The following is a 21095-nucleotide window of genomic DNA, read 5'->3' on the forward strand; positions in this document are numbered from 1 at the left end:
GTTAGGTTAGCAGCAGCTCCAGAAGAGCAGGTCAGCAGACCTTCAGCAAGGCTTTCAGGCATAGTCATACCTTCAATAAAATGGGCTGAACACCAACTCCACGGTCAGGATTGACCACAGCGACGGGATGTAGCTAGGTTCAGGTGCGCAAGATGGTCACTGAGCTGCTGGGAAGGGAAACCTTACTGTTCATTTGTCCAACCAATCAGACTGGGCCAGTTATTCCGCCTCATAGAAGAGTCAGTGAAGATAATCTCTCAGGAAAGCAATAGAGTATCCTCTACTGGTGTGTGGAGGTGCAGCGCACAAGCAAATTCAGAAAAGAAAGGGGAAATTGAAAATTTCTCCTTCAAATGTCTGCTTTGAAGTTGCATTAATTTTTTTAACTACTATTGTGAGTAGATAGGGTTTTTGTATCAAAAAGCATGGGTGGTTGCTTGGGAACGCTCGAGAACCACCCATGAAACACCCCCTTGGCCTTAAGTAACTCAAAGCATTGCTTTGAGCTGGTTTGGTTGACTTTTAGACTACTTTCTGGTGCAAAACAAGTTTTGCACTGGAAAGTAAACTACGAAAGACAACATTTTGTGCTGGCTTGCGCCACTTTTGTGATGCGAACAAGTGCAAAATGTTAGTAAAACCTGCCTTAGGTCCTTAAGACCGTTGGTACATTCTTGAGCAGCGCTCATCTGAGAAACTACCTCACAATCAATCTTCATGCCACGTTTGCCTTCTGCAGAGATTTCCATCACAGGCGAATATTTTTTTTAAACTGAGATGAGGTTGTTGTTGCAAACCTAAAAAAAATAAAAACAACTTGTAAATCAAAGACAGATGACAGAGAAAAAGGGCTGCAGGGTGTCACGAGGGAGAGGCACTGAACTAGAAAGTCAATGAAGAAGAGAGACACATACATCAGTTATTTAGTGACTGCGGGATGTGAGAACCCACAGATGTAGGGACTTCCGGCAAATGTGGGCTCCTGGGTAGATGAGGGCACAGGAGACTCCAGCAAAGGCACAATCTCAGCTCTGGGTGAAGACACAAGGACGAACCAGTGCCAAGCAGCTCCATGGCTGCCCACAACCTGCAGGTGCCCAAAGTAAAATGCATTCTTAGTATAAGGCAGAATGTTTATACTCGTCAAGCAACCAGACAGGGATTCACTAAAGTAGTCTGTTTATCGTCATTGAGGCCCCGAACAGGGAGCCACAACGTACCCAACTCTTTGAATATCATTAAGGGATAGTGAGCCATATGTCCAAAATATAGAGACTGCGATTTCCTAATTGCGATTCTTACTTAATCCTAATTAGGAAACAACAATTCCTAATGTACAAAAAAATACAAGTCTTGAATAGCCTTTAAGGAAAACGAAATGCATTTTCAAAACAAAGAAAAGTCATCTTTTCAGTAAAATTTTTAGGTCCCGCCTGAGCCAGCGCATGCGCTGCGTTGTTGAGAGATTTAAGAGTGTAGTTTTAAAAGTCCGACCACAGCTTTGTGTGGCATACAGTGTGCGGTTACGCGCACAGGCACGAGCAGAAGCGCCATCTGGCTTTCCTCTCGCTCGGCCAAGCGCGCGCGCTTCGCTTCAATGCCCCTCCCCCATCACAGAGAGGGTCTCGCAGCTTGTCTCACTCCCCACCTCTCCTCTCTGACCATGCTTCCCTCCTCCCGCCCCGTAGCCTCTCGTCCTTTTCTCCCCACTCCTCCACTCTGTTTTCCTACACCCTCCCTGTTCAGCTTTCTTCTCTCTTTCTCCCCGTCTTTGCTTTCACGTTCGTCCTTGTTGTTTTTCGTGCAATGGTGACAGCTTGTTTATAGTGTGCCATTTGATTTCTGTTACAAGCGTGGCGCTTTATTACACAGCATGCGCACCTTTATTTCCGCACGGCACCCTTAACCTTTTCCATCTCTTTCCAGCAGGCAGGCACGGCGCAAACAGGGAAGTTGCCTAAAACGGCTTCCTTCCTCATAGCGCCCGCTGCCTCTTCCACCTCTTCCCACAGCTGCAGGCAGGGCGTAAACAGAACAAGCAGGCTGTTCTCAATTGGCTTCCGCCCGCTGCCCAAAAACAATTTCAATTGGAATTAATGAGCCTCGGAGCGGCATTGTTTGCATGTATTACAGTGCCCTTCTCTGTGCTAGATGTTTACTTTGCACACTCCATTGTATTTTTAAAATTATATCTGTTTGTGAGTGTGGCTGCGCTTTTACGTAATTAGCGGAACAGACTTCACAAACACGTGGTTTGTGAGATGTTCTTTTACATTATATTTTTTTAAATATTTCTGTTTGAAGTGTGGCTGTGCTTTAATGTAATTAGCAAAACCAAAGGGGATGATGGACGGAGTGTTGTACATTGCAAGCACTCACCCCCAGTCAACTGATCTGGGTTTAATCCATCATCATTATTTAGCTCACTCGGCCACCCCAGTTCAGACATGGCCATTTGCAAATCAGTCTGACCCTGTGCCTCATGGGAACAATCCAGCCCGAACTGCCAAGCCATGTCTCCCTGGACCAGAAACAAGCATCCTGGAACCGGTTTCTGGTTAATCAGCCGTGATCAGCCAGGCTAGCTTGAATCCAGTGGCAAAGTGAAGAAGGGACCTACGTCTGGGCATACCCTACCAACTGAGGGCAAACAAAGCAAAACCAAAGGGGATGATGGACGGAGTGTCTCCCTGGACCAGAAACAAGCATTCTGGGACCGGTTTCTAGCTAATCAGCCGTCATCAGCCAGGCTAGCTTGAATCCAGTGGCAAAGTGAGCAAGGGACCCACGTCTGGGCATACCCTGCCAACTTAGGGAGAACAAAGCAAAACCAAAGGGGATGATGAACGGAGTAATCCATCATCAATCTTTAGCTCACTCCGCCACCCCCAGTTCAGACATGGCCATTTGCAAATCAGTCTGACCCTGTGCCTCATGGGAACAATCCAGCCCGAACTGCCAAGCCATGTCTCCCTGGACCAGAAACAAGCATCCTGGGACCGGTTTCTGGTTAATCAGCCGTCATCAGCCAGGCTAGCTTGAATCCAGTGGCAAAGTGAGCAAGGGACCCACGTCTGGGCATACCCTGCCAACTTAGGGCAAACAAAGCAAAACCAAAGGGGACGATGGACGGAGTGTTGAACATTGCAAGCACTCACCCCCAGTCAACTGATCTGGGTTTAATCCATCATCATTCTTTAGCTCACTCCGCCAACCCAGTTCAGATATGTCCATATGCAAATCAGTCTGACCCTGTGCCTCATGGGAACAGTCCAGCCCGAACTGCCAAGCCATGTCTTCCCTGGACCGGAAACAAGCATCCTGGGACCGGTTTCTGGCTAATCAGCCGTCATCAGCCAGGCTAGCTTGAATCCAGTGGCAAAGTGAGCAAGGGACCCACGTCTGGGCATACCCTGCCAACTTAGGGCGAACAAAGAAAAACAAAAAACGGGATGATGGACGGAGTGTTGAACATTGCAAGCACTCACCCCCAGTCAACTAATCTGGGTTGAATCCATCATCATTATTTAGCTCACTCCGCCACCCCAGTTCAGACATGGCCATATGCAAATCAGTCTCACCCTGTGCCTCATGGGAACAGTTCAGCCCGAACTGCCAAGCCATGTCTTCCCTGGACTGAAAACAAGCATCCTGGGACCGGTTTCTGGCTAATCAGCTGTCATCAGCCAAGCTAGCTTGAATCTAGTGGCAAAGTGAGCAAGGGACCCACATCTGGACATACCCTACCAACTTAGGGCGAACAAAGCAAAACCAAAGGGGATGATGGATGGAGTGTTGAACATTGCAAGCACTCACCCCCAGTCAATTGATCTGGGTTTAATCCATCATCATTCTTTAGCTCACTCCGCCACCCCAGTTCAGATATGGCCATTTGCAAATCAGTCTGACCCTGTGCCTCATGGGAACAGTCCAGCCCGCACTGCCAAGCCATGTCTTCCCTGGACTGGAAACAAGCATCCTGGGACCGGTTTCTGGCTAATCAGCCGTCATCAGCCAGGCTAGCTTGAATCCAGTGGCAAAGTGAGCAAATGTAATTAGCGGAACACACTTCACAAACACACGGTTCGTGCGATGTTCTTTCACATTATATTTTTTTTATTATTTCTGTTTGTAAGTGTGGCCGTGCTTTAATGTAATTAGTGGCACACACTTCACAAACACACGGTTTGTGCGATGTTCTTTCACATTATATTTTTTTTATTATTTCTGTTTGGAAGTGTGGCCGTGCTTTAATGTAAGGGGCACACACTTCACAAACACACGGTTCGTGCAATGTTCTTTCTTCATTATTTACATTAGGCGCTGGGTTCCTGGCACTCTTTGCTATTAAATTAACATGTGCTTGTGTGTTTTGCTGGAATGGGTCTCTGCTCCTATCAACATGCCTGCAGCTGCTAGTGTCTTCTGTGCCCTGCTCGTCGCTAGCCCATTTCTCCATGTGTTGCCCCCCCTCCCGTCGCTGCTTCTATCAACATGTCTGCAGCTGCGCGCTGCACTCACTGCTGGGTTATATGGCCTATTAGGTAGCATAAGGACACAGTAATGTTCTGTGGAAAACAGGAGCTCTGCAATATTTTCATGCCCTCTACTTCACCCCCGCTAGTCGCTACCCCATCTCTCCATGCGTTGCCCTCCCACCACCACCACCTCCCGTCGCTGCTTCTATCAACATGTCTGCAGCTGCGCACTGCACTCACAGCTGGGTTATATGGCTTCTTGGGTAGCACAAAGACACTGTAATGTTCTGTGGAAAACAGGAGCTCTGCAAAATTTTCATGCCCTCTACTTCACCCCCGCCCCATCTGATATTTTAAAACCCACCAGCTTGCCTTTCTTTTAAAACCCACTACCCTCCTCCTCCTCTCGCTTTCCTCTGTTTCTAAATCAACCCACCCCCACACTTTCTTTTTGAAGGAACCCGAAAGCCACGTGAAGCTTTTTTTAACATCTGGTACTTTCAGAGTGTACTTCACGCCTTTATTGTCTTAGCGCAGCGGAGTACAATAAGGGAAGGAAACGAGTATGCATAAATAAAAACATATACATTTAGAACACCAATAGCTCTAACTCTGGCAAATGCCTCCATCAATCCTAGCGTGATTCTCGCCCTCCTCCACCCTCTGATGTACTGCTCATCCGAGTTTGGAGTACCTCCACCCATCCCCAGCTGTGCTTCGACCCCTTCGTGATCTTGCCCCTCAGAGATGCGCTTCTCGCAAGAGAGCACTCACGCGCGCATTACTAGTGCACTCCTCTGTGTGCTTCCCACAAGAGAGTGATGGACGCCCAGCTGTGCCCATTACTAGTGCTCTCCCCACCGTGCTTCACGCCCCTCGCCTGCATTACTAGTGGGCTCCCCTATATGCCTGTGATGAAGTCCCGTCTGCTCCAGAGGCGCATCAGTACTTTAAGAAACTCCACCAAACAGTTTGAGGCACTTTAAAAAATGTTTTGGTCTGCAAATAAACAAATATATACCAGTGGCAAAAAAAGTTAGCAGGGCAAGAGACAACATTTTATAATTGAGTCCAGTAGTATGCCAGTTGTATAATGCTGATGTTTCTGCTCTTTTTGGACAGACAAATCAATGAGTCCTCTACAGGACAACTGAATTTCCAGCATCTTAGATAACTGCAAAGGCGAGAAACAAAGATAGTATAGCAGCTAAGAATGACCATAAGTGGTGCAAAAATGTCCATTAATCCTGTGGTGATTAAAAAGAAATATACAGCCCGAGGGTTCAAAAGTTAGTCGCTGAAGAGACAAGCATTGGCATAGCCAATAGGTCTCGCCTTTCGGACCTTATAAGTGTTTAGCCATGCAACAGTTGATGTTGTTGCACCAAGGATATTGTGCCGCATAACTAAATACGTATAAGGGCCCACAAGTGAGACTTATTGGCTATGCCATTGCTTGTTTAAGAGTAGGCAGTGGTCCAGGGACCAGTTCCTGCTCTTAAACATATTTTGTTGAACATTCTCAAAGGGGAATGGATTCCTTGCAGAACTCTTCCCATTTGCAAATGGTTACCACCTCCTCTGAGGTGTATTAAAAAAATGAATATTTTGCAATCGTAATTGGGTTGCATAACATTCATACACACCACGACGATTTGGCATTTGGAAGGGACGCCCTAAACACGCCCCTTCTAAATACTGAATCATTAAACCAAACTGCAATTCAGTAACAAGTTACTGAATCACAATTTGGTATATGTACATTAGAAATAGCTATTTTGTGGTTGTTTCTGACTGCATGCATGCTCATTAACACCCTTCCTCCCCACCCATGCCTCCTTATAGGAGAGCTGACTGTGTCTTGTTTTTCTTCAAACTCAACAACTCTCCTATATTGATCATAGAGCCTTCGACCACTGGATGCTTAGAGGAAGCAGTTGTACAACTACAGCTCCATGTAATCTTCAAGATTCACCGAAAATGCACCACTGGGCAGTATTACAGAAATGACACTGCACATCTTCTTGTTAAAACCATGTGGCCTCAGTCATGACCCAATATGAAGAGGCCCTGCTCTAGAAAATAATTTTAGTGCCTTTATTGCACAAGATTCTGGGCATAATGACACATTATGTTCTTTGCACTAAAAGTCTGAAGCACATTGTGTTGGATTATTTTCAAGAACAGACCCAATTCCACTGAAACTAAAATGTTGAATAAGGTGGCCTGTTCCAAGGCTTAGCTTCGGGGGAGGGAGGGTGTATGTGGTGCTACACTGCCAAATAAATTCATTATTGGCTTGATAGTTGGACTTCGGGGCCCTAAGTCATGTCTGCTATGTCTTTGAAGGTATTCCTAGTCGTACTCATTTTACTAAGAGGTTTTAACTTGCTCGTTGTTTTGTTAATTTTTTTAATAAGGGTATATAATGATCAGTTTCCCAAAACAGTAGTAAATCAGAGTGAACCACAAAAGTCACTAAATTAACCTGTGCTTAACCCGCTATTAGCTTTGCACAAAAAACCTCAGGCTGAACTTAGAGGCACTGTGTAAGTATTTATGCAGCACACAAACAATAATAAAGTCAAAACACAACACAAGAAACATCCAAACCATTTTAGAAAAATCGCACAAATGTTTATGGATAAAATGACACCAAAACAAATTGAATCTAATCATTATAACTGGAGTAATGAATTGTAAAAGTTTTCAAGTACAAATAGCAACAGGAAGCAAAAAGCGTTAGCTGTGAGCATCTGGTTTTGCTGGACCGGTGCGAAGTTACAAGTTCTGGCCGACCACAATGGAGCACAGTGTGGGCACAGGACTATGTTTGGCCCATTGAGAATTGTGTCCTTGGTGCGAGGACTACATGGCATTGATTTACGAGGCATTGCGTTGTCTGGCGTTGATTCGGATGAACAGTACTGCGAGGTTTTGCAAGGCTTCATGTCGGATTTAATGGAGCCTTGAGTAAGGAGGAGTTGTCTCTGATGGCAGCCAACGGTCAAGGCCCTGGGGAGGACTACTTATGTCCCTGAGACTGCAATCAGGAGGCACGTCAGCAAGCCCTTGCAGTCAATCTGGATTCAAGTGATGTAGGTCAAGTCCTTCTCACCCAGGTAAGGAGGGTAGTAGGCAGCAGGTCAGCACAGCAAGAAAGCAGTTCTTCCAGAGCAGTAGACAAGCCTCACCCTTAGGGCCTCACCTTTAGAGATGGCAAACAGTTCAGCCTTCGAGAATCCAGGAACTGGATAAACTCCCTCTATCTGCCCAACATCTATTCTATTCTATTCTATTCTATTCTATTCTATTCTATTCTATTCTATTCTATGGGATTTGTAGAGAATGTAGCTACCAGGCAGGGCTTCCCAGCATAGATTACAGGTAACACTCATGTTCAACCAAATTAGCGGAAGAGAGAGGTTTTTAGCAGTTTTATGAATTTTACTTCTGACTCTGGCTTTCTTATTTGCTGAGGGGCGGCATTCCAGAGCTTGGGGGCTAAAACTGGGATGGAGCAGCCTCCACGCCTTGTTCTTTTAATCCTTGGTATAGCGAAAAGCTGGTGGCTGGAGTGGAGTGCAGCATTCCTATTGGATCATGGGATGTAAGCAGTCTTTGGATCAGCTTTGGCTCCTTATTAGACATAGCTCGATGACCAATGCATAAGGTTTTTAAATTAATTTTCTTAAGTAGTGGAAGCCAGTGCAGATTGGTGTTTGGGATCTTCATTAATATGTGGTCTGCGGCATTTTTAGTGACTTGAAGTCTTTTTATGACTGACTTGTGGCTTCCCAGGTACAGGGAGTTCCCAAAGTCAAGTCGAGTGATGATTACACCTTGCACCACCACTCTCAATGAAGGTTCAGATAGCCATCTCAATAGCTTTCTTAGGGTTCTTAGCGGGCAAAAACATGATGCTAATAGTTTTTTTGCCTGTGGTGCCATTTTGAGCTAATTGTCCAGCCAGACGCCTGGGTTCTTGACCGCCATTTTGGGTGTAGGTTGATTTCCCAAAACATTTGGCCAGTTGAGCTCCATTCATCTGGCAGGGTTGTTACCGACTACCAGGATCTCTGTTTTCTCCCCATTTAGTTTGAGACTGCTGGCTGCGATCCAGTCTATCAAATTTTTTAGGCAGTTGTTTAGCCGGATTGATGTTGTATCTGTTTGATGGCAGAGGGAGTTTCCATCAGCGTAGGATATTGATGAGAGACCATGGGCCTTTATGATTTCTGCCAGTGGAGGCACATAAAGGTTGAGCAATGTGGGGCTCAATGAGGACCCTTGCAGCACCCCACATTTTAGGGAGTGAACCTCCGGGAGTGTGGTTTCCTCACAAACTTGAAAGGTTCTTGTTGGAAGTACGTTTATTTGGCCGTTCACTCTCCTCACTGATCGGTATGCCAACATTCCAATGTAAGCTTCGGAGGGGTGAACCAACAGGGGAAAAGGAGGGGGGAAAACTGGAATGTACCATTTTAGTAAACAGGGAGATGTAACAGTTCTGTTTTCGAGGAAGGAGGTAAGCCATTTAGGAGCTTTTCTGGCTGTACCTGCCTCTTCCAACCTTTTTACTAGTACAGGGTGGGGGACTCTGTCAAAAGTCACACTAAAATCCAACAGGATCAGGGCCGCTGTCCCAGCTTCATCCAGGATAGCTCTAAGCTCCTCCGTGGCAACAAGCAAAGCTGTTTCCGTGCAGCTAACTGGTTTAAAGCCTGTCTGAGATGAGTGTAGGATGTCATTTGTCTCTAGATGTCACGAGAGGTCTCTGTTGACAATGTTTTATAGAAGTTTACTAGGTCCAGGCAGGCAGGAGGGAGATGGGGTTATAGTTTTCACACTTTGTGGGGTCGGCAGGGGCTTCCTTTTTTGAGCAAAATGTCCAGAGGAGCAGGGTCCAGTGGGGAACCTGAATTTAGAGATTTAAAAATCTCTTTCATCTCTTCCTGGGTGATTTCTGGAAAAGTAGTCAAATGTTGGTCACCCGGGGGTGGGGGGGACTTAGCTGCTGCATTATCAAGCTCCAAGTGTGAGGAGGATTTGATTTTGTTAACCTTTTCCAAGAAGGAGACAGCTAACATGTTGCATCTTGCTTCTGAGGGAGGGGAGCCAGATTTGCTCTTTTCGGGATTCGTTAGACTGCTCACCAGGTGCTTTGGCTGAGTTTGCAGCGTTGCAAATCTTAAAAGGTAAAGTAGTTGACTCTTGCCTCGCTTATGGCATTGTGATAAGTTTTTACTTCCTTCTTGTAGTTGTCTTTTCTGGACACATCATAGCTTGAACATTGAATGTGCAATATGGAGTATAATTACCACCTTCGTTCAACATTTACCCTCTCCATGGTCTTGGGGAGCCATGGAGTGGATAAATGTTTCACCAAGGCATTTTCAATATAGCTTAGCCACAAGTAAAGTGTTATGTTATGTTATGTTAGAAAAACTTATATAGCGCACAGCTACCCGAAGGTGTCCCGGCGCTTGCTACAGTCCTCCTAAGAATTGACCAGAGGGAATTAAAACAACCATGTTTTAAGCGCCTTCCTGAAAGTAAATAAATCATTGCAGTTTCTTAAACCAACAGGAAGTTTATTCCAGGCCTTGGCTGCCCCAACGGAAAAGCTTCTGCCTCCCCATCTGACTCTCTTAGAGGTGGGCACTACAGTGAGTTTGGCTCCCAATGAGCGTAGTGATCTTCCAGGCACATACCATTGAAATTGTTGCATCAGATAGAATGGACCTATATCGTGGAGAGCTCAGAAAACCAAACAGAGTGATTTAAAAAGTATTTGTTTTTTTACTGGCAGCCAGTGTCGTTTTTTTATTGTACTCGAGATGGAGGCAAATTTCGGAATCCCCGTAAGCAACCTGGCAGCTGCGTTCTGGAGCATCTGAAGTTTTTGTACGCTGCGTTTGTGAATATTTAAATAGAAGCTGTTGCAATAGTCAAGTCTTGACATGATCAAGGCCGAGACCACTGTCCGCTTGCAGTCTGCCGGCAACAGGGGCAAAACTTTCCTCAAGGTCCTGAGAGTGTAAGAGGTGGCAGAGACCACAGTATTTACTTGATCGTGCATATCAAGGTGTTCATCCAGCACCACCCCCAGATTCTTAACTTTCCCGGAGGGTACTGGGAGAGTACCCATGGCCTCAGGCCACCAGCCAGGGGTCCAGAGATTAACATTGTTCCCAAACCGAATCACTTCTGTTTTGCCAGCATTCAATTTTAGACAGTTATGCAGCATCCAGTCTGCCACTGCCCCCATACAGTCGTGAAACCTCTCACCTGTTGCCTCTTCCTGACCTGGTTGCAAAGAGATGACAATTTGAGTGTCATCGGCGTAAGATGTTAAACCAAAGCCGAAGGATTCAATCAAGGGAGGAGACTTATACATTAAAAAGCTTTGGGCTCAGGGAAGACCCCTGAGGCACCCCACAAGGAAGAGTGAAAGGTTTGGAAACAAACTCACCTAGTGAGACAGTCTGGCTTCTATCAGAGAGGAAGGATTTAAGGAGAGACCAAGCTTTATCTCTCACTCCGCAACCCCATAAACGATCCATCAAAACCCCATGGTGAACCGTATCAAAGGCCGCGGAGAGATCAAGCAGGATCAACACCGCCATTAAATGCATATCCATGCACAACTTGTACACACACACACACACACACACACACACACACACACATGGACTAACTCACACAGGCACACACTGGTGCATACAGACACACACACACACTAACAATCATTTATGTACATCTGGAGATCATATGTTGCCCTCTGCAGGGTGCAGCACCTCGTTTCTCCCTCAGATGGCAGTAAGGAGCAACGTCTTGCTAGCTGTCTACTTTGAGTGGCACTATACTGAATGAGAGTTGTAGTTCAGACAGCAGATTGGAGGTGCACCATGTCCCAAATAATTTGGAATTAAAAGACAAAGGGCTCCTCACACCACTCTCTTAGCACAATAATTCCCCTACTCTGACAATCGCGTCAAACACTAGTCAACCTTTGCTCCAGCCTCTCTTTTGCCCCGTGATCACCACACCCCTTGCCCCTGATTGGCTATTTTAAACTCCACCGGCCAATGCTGTGTAAGTCATTTTGCGTATTTTTGCCAGAATGCCCGCTTCTACCTGCCACTCTAGGGGTGTATTAGTTGCGGTTCCCTTCAGGGTCTGGCTTTGCCTTCCCAGGCCCGCATTGTTTTAGGTTGAACCTGGGCAGCGCATGCACTGCTCTGTGAGGCATGTTGTAGTTGAGTTTGGACTTGAAGCTCCGCCCACTCTCCACCCATACTTTCATTGGTTTGTGTCATTGTCCTTTGTAAATGCAGGTTTCTGATTCCTTAATAGGCTTGTTAGTCCCTCCTTAGTACTGCCTTGTCTTCATTTGTAACCTCCCATGAGGACTGGCCCTTTTACTTCTGTTGTTACACAGTATGTCTTATTTTGTCTGTAAGCACTTATTTCTTTAATGATTTTCTCCTCCTGCAGGTCGGGACACTGGCGGTTGCTTCTTTGAAGTGAAATAGGTCTCACATTTACATGATTTTGAGCTATTGGCATTGTAAATGACAATTACTTTGTTATGTGTTAATTATGAAAACAGATAAATAAAAGGCATTGTCTTTTACAATGCCAATGGCTTAAAGTCTCGCAAATGCGAGACCTATTGCATTGCAAATGCTTGTTCTACAGGTTGTTGCTGTCACTTGTTTTCTTCCACAGCTCCATGGCTGTTCAAGCCCTTGTTTCGTAGGTTTGCTCTGACCTGCTCTGGGGTCTCTGTGACCCTTGGAACTTTGAGAGTGACTGCAGCACTATTACTGCTTGGGCTCTGAGATCTTTTAAAGCAGCAAATGGGTTTCTTATTTGAAGCCTAATCAATAGTTTGTGGAAAAAGACAGCCTGAGCATCTTACTTTTCTGCCAGTGCAGTGCACCCTCGAGAAAGCAGCTCTTAATATTTCAGAGCCCTGCTTCAGTGCCGCCACTCTCACTTTGAAAGGTGTTCTTCACTTCATAGGGTGTCTCAGATAGTTCATTTGCCTCCGAATGGCATATTCTCCTGCCAGGAGCCATTGGATGCCCAAGTAAACAATGAGCGCCGATAGAGAGCTCAGATCTGCCTGAAGAATGATCGCACAGGCACGTGCATTGTAGAAACAGAAAAAGGAAACACTGCTAAAAAGATGAAGAAGGTGATAAGCAGAACATGCGCAGTATTCATTATCAGAGCGATAAAAAGCGGGGCGCAATGGAATGGAACCTTTGGTGGCAGCTAAGGAAAGTAAAAACTGCTTTTAAATGTAGGTTGTGGGTGTGCTTCTGGGTGAGAAGGAGTCTGTATGTGTAAGCAAGTGTGAATATATGTCTAAAACGTGTTTGGGGGAGATTCAGTGTCAGAAAGAGTGAGTCATAATGAGTGTAAAAGGGAGAGTACGACTAGGAATCAGTGTAAGGGAGTGCTCGAGAGAGTGATTAAGAATGGATGGCTTAGTGTGAGTTAGTGAATGTGAGTGAAAATGTGGGGTTGTGCTTGCAAGTTCGTGTCCGATAGAGACACCCATGGTAACATGCCGGTGATGGCATTCTTGAGGCATTTCTTAGCATGACAGACCCCTGCGACAAAATACTGGCACACTGAAGGTAATTCTTAACATAATGGACACCCATGGTAATATAAAGGTAATGGCATATTAAAGGAAGTTCTCTGCAACATACACCATTGACAACAATTATTTTCAAATATTTCTCAGGTTGTAAAAGCCCCCTAGTAATGGCCTGGCTTTCTCACTACAATTCAGAGCCAGTGTTATATCCCAGAATTTCCAAAGATCAAGTTAGCAGAATATTGTAGATGGTATCTAAAATACACGTCGTCTGTCACATAATATGAATCATGCAGTTATAATGGTGCTTCAGCAATGTCAATTATTGTGATGTCATCAGGGTTAAGGTCATGTGACATGACTTCCTGAAAAAAACAGGGTTGAGGGTCATACGACGATACTTCCTGTGATGTCATTAAGGGTAAAGGGTATGTTATGTCACTTCCGCTACCCTAGGCATTTTGGTGAATCGACACCCATACCCCTAGATGGAGTTAGCAGAGGTATCATACTACGCAACGCAGGGCGGTTTGAGCGCTGCACTCGTATGGATCTGAAATTCCTTTTGCTTGTGTGAGTTGAAGGACGCTGTTGTTTGCGCGCTTTGCATTATATTGCACCTCCATTGTGTAAGTGCCCAGGATCGAATTTGGGACTGAAAATAGGCCCAGGCATCAAAATTAAAGTGGGCCCTAGTAGTGAATTGGAATGCATAAAGAGTGGTCCATGGCTGCAAATTGGGGACATTCTGACTTGTAAAGACACACTGTATAATTGTTTTGCAAGGTATGAAAGACTGTGTGGATTTGCGCTTGCTACAGGCAATGTTTGTTTTAATATCAAGTAAAAGAACAGTAAAAGCCGACCCAGCAGAGCCTAAAACCGTCCCACAAACAGCCAAAAAGCTGGCCCACACATGATCTATCGGACTAGCCCGTGCACATGTCTGATCGCCCTGTAGGCCAGTCCGAGCCTACAAGTTCCTACACCAAACTTTAACAGTTGCGGCTCGCAGAGGGAGTGCTGCGGGGTGGTGGGTGGGGCGTGGGAAGGGCAGGGTGGAGGAGTAGTGGAGTCGGTCATACGACGGCCAGGAGTAAAGTAAGTTCATAAATAAATAAAGCTATTTACCTTCGCTCGCTGCATCTCCAAGTTGGCGATGCAGCGAGCGCAAGGTAAATCGTTTTATTTATTTATTTACTTACTTTACTCCTGCCCGTTTGTATGACCACCCCCCGCGTTGCGCCACCGCCCGTCTGCACTCCCTCTGCCAGCTGCCACTGAAACTTTAGGTAATTTAGACCTCAGAATATTGTTAGATCTTGCTTCTTTAGTTTTCTAGACTCTCATGAATAAAGTAAACAAACACTGACACAGGCAACAGGAACGTTCACTTGTGTTGATTATATGTTTCCTTGTGATGAGCTAGAAGGGCTGCCGTGGGCTGGGGTTTCCTTGGCAGGTGATGTTTAGGCTATTAACAATGTTACCTTTTTTTAATAGCGCTTCAGACCACACGTTTCTCTTTCTACATGATGCAAATTATCAGTTTCATGAATTGTAAATACATTAAGTAGCTTTTCTGTTGTGCAGTTATGGCCGCTGAAGATACACTGTGTTTGTGTTTGTAACATACTGACGCAGTGCTGACAATGTTTCAGAGTTGAAGAACGCCAGCAGGCTGGAAGACGCCTCCTCCGTCACCTGTCACAGCCCCCCTGAGGTAAAGGGAATCCACGTATGGAACGTCTCCGTCTTCAACTGTTCTTCTGACATCACTTCCTCTTCCACGGACAACTTGTTCCGTAAAGCTGGGTTACCCATCATCATCGTGGTCGGCCTAGGTATGACGTCAGGGTCATCCTGCAGTTTTTTAATTTGCACAGATGTACCTAATGCGCAGTGTTAACCTGATGACATGAATAGGACTTCTATGCCATAGTGAATACTGTTTTGTTCCAATAGGTAATACATACAGCAGCTCAGTGGGATAATGCACCTTCTGCAGGGTGTGTGTTTAACATGAAGGTTACAGATTCAAATCACGATGGGTTTACTAAGCCTTTCGTCATTTTGATGTTATCAAAATGAGTAGGATTTGGTTGAAGTAAGACAGTACCTGTTTTTTGTCACGTTATTGTCACATTGTATCGCCATTCTGTGATTATGCTAGTTTAACGTTATGGTATACTGTGCTAATACATTGCCATTACACATCTTGTAGCCCTGAAGAAGTCGTGGGTTTACACCCTGATGAAACACGTGTTGGCTGGGCATCTGATCGCCGAATAAATCCACAAAGAAGGAAAACACCATTTGACCACTGTTTTAATTGTTTGTTCCTTACATACAGTAACGCATACTGTTGATATTATAACGTGTGCACAGGTCATCTGTAATAAGCCAATACCTGTTAGCCGCACCTATAGAAAATGTCCTTTGTAGCGTGTCATGCTCACATCTTCTCTGGCAAAGACCTCTGTGTCAATTCAAAAGCTAATACAGTCTACCACCTTTACATTCAATTTTCGATTATTCCCTCAAATGGGATCAAAACATGATTTGTGTTCGTATAAGGAGTCACTCCCTTTATTGGGTCGCAGGTGTGGTTCAGCATCCAGCATAAGTAAAACCCAGGAATACATTTGGAACCTCGAGTTGAAAGTCATACTGGACATGTGTGATTTACATTGGATAATGTGACTTCATTTACACCTGGTATAATTGTAAATTTAACGTGGAACGAATTTAGTTTATCACAAACCCATCCATGCTACTGCTGTCCCTTATGACTCAAGGTCTGTCTTCAGTGTTCATTTGGAACACAAGGCATAAACGGAAGGGAGGGCGCGACTAGATGACGCGGGGTTAAATCAGGTATCGTATCACTATTACGATTTGACTTCATCACGGATTTATTGAGAGCCCTTGATTTGCCATCAAATCTGAGGACTTTTGGCACACGCCTTATAATACTACCTTAAAATGAGTACTTTTCGGTCCTTTCGAAAGGTTGAAATTTTGGGCTCATGCTGTAGTCTCAACTCTGAAGGGGAAGGAGTTCCCGCGTAGTCAGCCTGATATTGAGAAAGCACGGCCACTTTTAGATTTAAACACCACCCTTTGGAGGCACAACATTTTATCTCGGCTCCCTAATTCTTTCTCTCAGAGGGAGACCGAGTCCCTCTACCTTCTGACTTTATGTCCTTTGGGAAAAATGAGGCACATATTTTAACATTTATTTTTGTTTTGAAAGAGCAATTTATTGATAATCTTCATAAGGATAAAATTCATACATATTGAACAGTACCAAAAATGAAAGAGACCACATAGTACAGAAGAGTTGCTATTTGGAAACACAGTTAACTATTTGTAAATTAAATATGTGTTAAAAACTGTTATCTCCCCTGCTTGCCCCTTACCTCCCCACCGCCAAGACCAAACTTATCACATAAACTGTTCCTTTATAACTTGACTGATGTCGTCATGTCTCCTCCGTCGGGGGGAAGGAGAGAGGGGGGTTGGGGGGGGGGGGGGGGTCGGGTCCATACCCCCCTGTCTCGCTGAGGAAAACAGGCCTAGCGCCCTCCTCCACGGTGGCACCGCTCATGCAGGAGTGCATCGTAAAACATGCCCTAGCAGAGCCCCCCGGCCCCCATACCCCCACCCACTCCTCAGTGCAGGTTGGCACTTTCCAAAATGCCTATAACTTCTATCCATGGCAAGAGTATGCCATCATGTTTGCTTCCATAATCACAGCTAGATCTTGCTGAGCAGCGAGCGTCACGCTCTTCTCATGATGTAATGTAAATTTACCGAACCATTGACAAGGAAAATGTGAATTACATTCAGCACTTTTACCAATATGCTGAAAATGTGCACAGATGTAAATATGTACAATAATCTATTTATTACACATACTTCCTGTCTGCGCGGTGCTCTCGATCAGCTCTCGAGGGTTTCAAGTTCAAAGCCAGCTTTGAATTAGGAGTAAAATGTACAGACTTTACCGCAGAACCAAGGGTTGGATCTTCCAAACGGGTATGTACAGAAAATGGCGGGAGTAAGGTTTTTGAAAGATTGAACATTGAAAGATTATGGTGACATGTCACACTTCAAGTGTGTGTTTAATAGCACATTGTGCGTGAGAAATTCAGCTTATATTTTATGAGTATTAATAGGTTTGAGAGTCACAAAAATATGTTAAATTACGCAGCGCTCGTGTGTTGCCATTTGCTCACCCAAAAGTTTCCGGACTTTTTTAAAGGTACCTTTGGGGGAAAATGTCAAATGGAATGTTCGATGTGGATAATTTGGCCTAAAGTGGCAGTCATAACATGCACAGGAGCATTTAGTAGAAGGGTTAGTACACATTAAAAATTAGGCACATTCACGTGACAACGTCCTCAAAATATCCTGAACCCAATTGTGCACCTGGTCTAGACTTCCTAAAAAGTGTGCGACTTTTGTTGGTCCCACAGCAGTGAGGTTGTAAACGCCCCTTCCTGGCAGATTGTAAGTGGTTTTAAGATGTAGATAGTATGGCTGTACCGCAATCCTCATGGGAAGGTTTTTTGAAATAGAAAAAAATCCAGAAACCAAGCCCAGATTTACTTCGGATCTGCTCTGGTACCAGCGGGATGCATTGCTGCGCGTGCCATTTACTATCTAATGCAAAAGATGTTTTTCATCGGAAAGATGAAAGTTTTGCAATGCAAAGAATGCTTTGTACCGCTTTGCATCAAGGGGCATTACTGAGGTGGCTCAGTGCAAGCAGCCATAAGTTGTGATGCAGATGCTAAGCTAGCCAGACCGAGTTTTGCATCTGAAAGCAGGCTGAAGCAGATGTAAATAAGGGAACATGTGCTAATTTCTCAACGAAAAACAAACAAACAACCCGCACACATCTAATGTAAAGCATGTACTGTGCAAGGCAGCCTTGTTTCATCATGATTGTGGGGGATGGCACCAGCAGAAGGCCAATCTTTGTAAATGTAATGTGAATTTGTAGAGTGTGTCTAATCACCCGTGCGGGGTATCCAGGCACCTCTCCCCCTCCCAACGCCCTGAGACCCTCTTGGGTGAGTATTGCGCTGAACAGGAAACTTGATTGATTGATTGGTTTGAGGCACGCCTTCCGAATTATGCAGTTTTCATTCTCAATCTGCTCTTATTTTTTTTTCTTGCAGCACTTCTCATATTTCTCTGGATTCTACTCATGCTCTGGAAGAAAAAACAGGAATCAAAACAAGTGCAGCCAGATCGAGAGCACACTTTGGGGAAAAGGATGGGAGAGAAGTCAAAGGAGCCTGAGATTTTCATCATTTCAAAGGGTCCTCTGGCCGTCACTGGTCCAGAGAAACGAGTGCGGAAAGCACTTCAGAGAGTCAGCGATGCTCCAAGTGGAACAACAAAAGGCCGTGCCAGGTCTGCTTCAGCCATACTGTTGAGATCTCAGTTTCCAAAAGCAAGTGTGAGACAACAAAGTCCTAATCCTGAGAAAGAGGAACCCTTAAAACATACAAATGAGATGCCGACGGAGCACAGCGGGAGACATGGGGGACGTGACAACTCCATGGAGGAGTGGTACTTCAACAGCTTGAAGGAAGTGGAAAGAAAACCCTTTGGGAGAGATGGTGCAGATCTGACAACTATTGTCCAACAATTCTACCTGCTGCAGGATCCTGCTGGAATGAGGCAGTTTGCAATGCACCCCCAAACACCTCAGGAGGGATTGAGGAGTGATGGTCAAGAAGCGATTACAAAGTCAGACAACACAGAACCTCTGCTGTACTTCAGCATTGACCGCGAACCTGAAGAAAGCAGACACACTGAGGATGGTGTAGACCACAGTGCAACTCCTGTAGGTGCTGTCCTTGGAGCTCGTCCAATCAGGAGAACTTTGACATGGCCTCAAGTGAGACGTCAGCAGAGCCAAGACCAGGGTCATATGCAGCTGGAAGAGGATTTTCTCAAGGCGAAGCATAGTGTGTTGAGTCAGCAATGGGGTCAGTTTATGGCAAATGCAGTAACAGACCCAGACCCATTAATGAACGCAGTAACAGATCCAGAAGGTAAACAAACTGAGGTTTTTGATTTGGCTGAAAGAAGTTTAAATAAATATGAGAAGACACAATTTGATCCCACAGACAGATTGAAGAAACAAACTCTATCAGACGATATGATGGCACTGACTGCTGAAAAGAAAGCGGAATGCCAAACACAGCTGGAAAAGGCATTCCGTTCTCCAGAGGGTGACCACTCCGATTATGATCTGGTATTGAACAGTTTAAAGACTTTCCAGATATCTCAGCTTGGCGAAAAGCAAGGTTCAAAAGAACAGGCAAATATTAGAAGTAAGTTTTTACCATCTACTAAAAAGGGAGTAAAGGCAGGAAATGCTCTAGAAAGGGCCTACACAACACCCATAAGGAAAGCAACGAAAGGTGCAGGGACTACGAGAAGTAGGCAGAAAACCCACAGCCCACCAGAGTCACAAGGCAGTTCCTATGAAGATGACGCGATAAAGGAGAGAGCAGGTCACACAGGCTCACCGGCGGATGACAAGCTACTTGAAAACAATGAATACAACTTCATCGACCTCTTGCATGAAGTCGTGGAGAATCATGGAAGGTGGACCAGAGAGAGATGGAAACAGACTCATCAGCAGAGATTGGCTAGCCGGCCCTTTTTGCAAACCCAGTAACCTCACTTGGACTTGTTCAGAAGGAACAATGATATGCAGTGTCTCCTCAAAGAGGACATGTTGTGAAACCTGGCCACACGTACGTTTGGGGATGTCGTCCATGATCCCCTCTTTGTTTGCCATCGTAGCTCAACAGACTTGGTCCCCAAAGAGTGGTCATGCTGCAACGGAATACAACAGTTACGCTTTCAGTAGAATTAAGGTTTAGATAGTTCTCTATAGTTGGAAACATTTACAAACTATTTGGAAACATTTAGGAGATGTTTACAATAGTTTAACACAGAAAAACTCATACATTTTTGCAGGAGCTGCATCCATTTCTGAACAATCTCTCAAACCTCATCAAACTTTCGCCTAGCTCCACAATGCTGCACCGGGACACAGGTCTGGCAACACTATGAAGGCATTTGTATTTTATTAGGTTTGCTACTGTGAAAGAATTACCAGTCCCCCCCCACAGCACCTTGGCAGAAAATTATCCCACAAAGGGTTGAACTCTGCTGCCACCAGCTATGCCGTCTATCATCTAATTGGAACTGCCATGGGAGAAAATATTTTTCATAAGTTGTTATCGATTTTTTTGAATGTGTCAATGATGTAAAAGAGAGTATGCAGAAAAATATTTCAATTGCAAGTAGAATACATCCATATTTTAATTACTTAAGCCTCAGCTCTCATCACATTACGCATGAGTTTGAATGTGTGAAAAAAGTTAAAAAGAAATCTATTTTTGTTTTTAAAAAGTAAGGGTGCTTTAGAATTTCCAGAATGTATCTTTCTTGACCTCAGGCAACCTTCCACAGCCCTATGTCAAAATACTGTCCATCAGCCAGACTTATTCGACGTTTAACCCATTATCAGCAAGAGGCAAGGCCTTGGATATTTTCTTTTGTGTTCAAAATATTTTATTGCCATTTTTAGTAATAAGGAAAACATTAGAGAGAGTAAAACAAAGGGGGGGGGGGATAAAAAGTTAAAGAAGTAAATATCAATGTCAAGACATTACATCAATGAGATACTTATGACCGTAATCGCCAAGTTTCGTAGAGTGTTAAGTGCTTGAAACTATGCCAAGGGATTGCTATGTCAAACTAGAAAGCTGATGTGTGGGTAAGGCATGGAGCGATAGGTGTTAGGGATATGGGTGAGCCTTGAGGGGTGCGTGTCAGTTGTATATGCATATGGTACATATCGTTATGAGTGTGATCTGATTCAAAGGCTAAGGATGGGGAGGAGTTTGGGGTAAGGGTGAGGCGGAGTCATGTGAGTCAGTAGCAAAGTTAAGTTGTAGGTA

At 44.8% G+C, this 21095-nt stretch overlaps 1 protein-coding gene across 1 annotated transcript in view; it reads left to right on the top strand.

Annotated features, from left to right (window-relative positions):
- LOC146868716 (uncharacterized) overlaps positions 1-20595 on the top strand; it is a 56671-nt gene extending 36076 nt beyond the window's left edge. The window contains exons 4-5 of the mRNA XM_085616055.1: positions 14757-14939; positions 18285-20595. Of these exons, the coding sequence (XP_085472181.1) occupies positions 14757-14939; positions 18285-19801 (1700 nt within the window). The 3' untranslated portion in view covers positions 19802-20595. The remainder of the gene's footprint in view (positions 1-14756; positions 14940-18284) is intronic.
- The last annotated feature ends 500 nt before the right edge of the window (positions 20596-21095 follow it).

This window comes from Triturus cristatus, chromosome 1_2 (assembly GCF_964204655.1).
Source record: "Triturus cristatus chromosome 1_2, aTriCri1.1, whole genome shotgun sequence".
Lineage (NCBI taxonomy): Eukaryota > Metazoa > Chordata > Amphibia > Caudata > Salamandridae > Triturus > Triturus cristatus.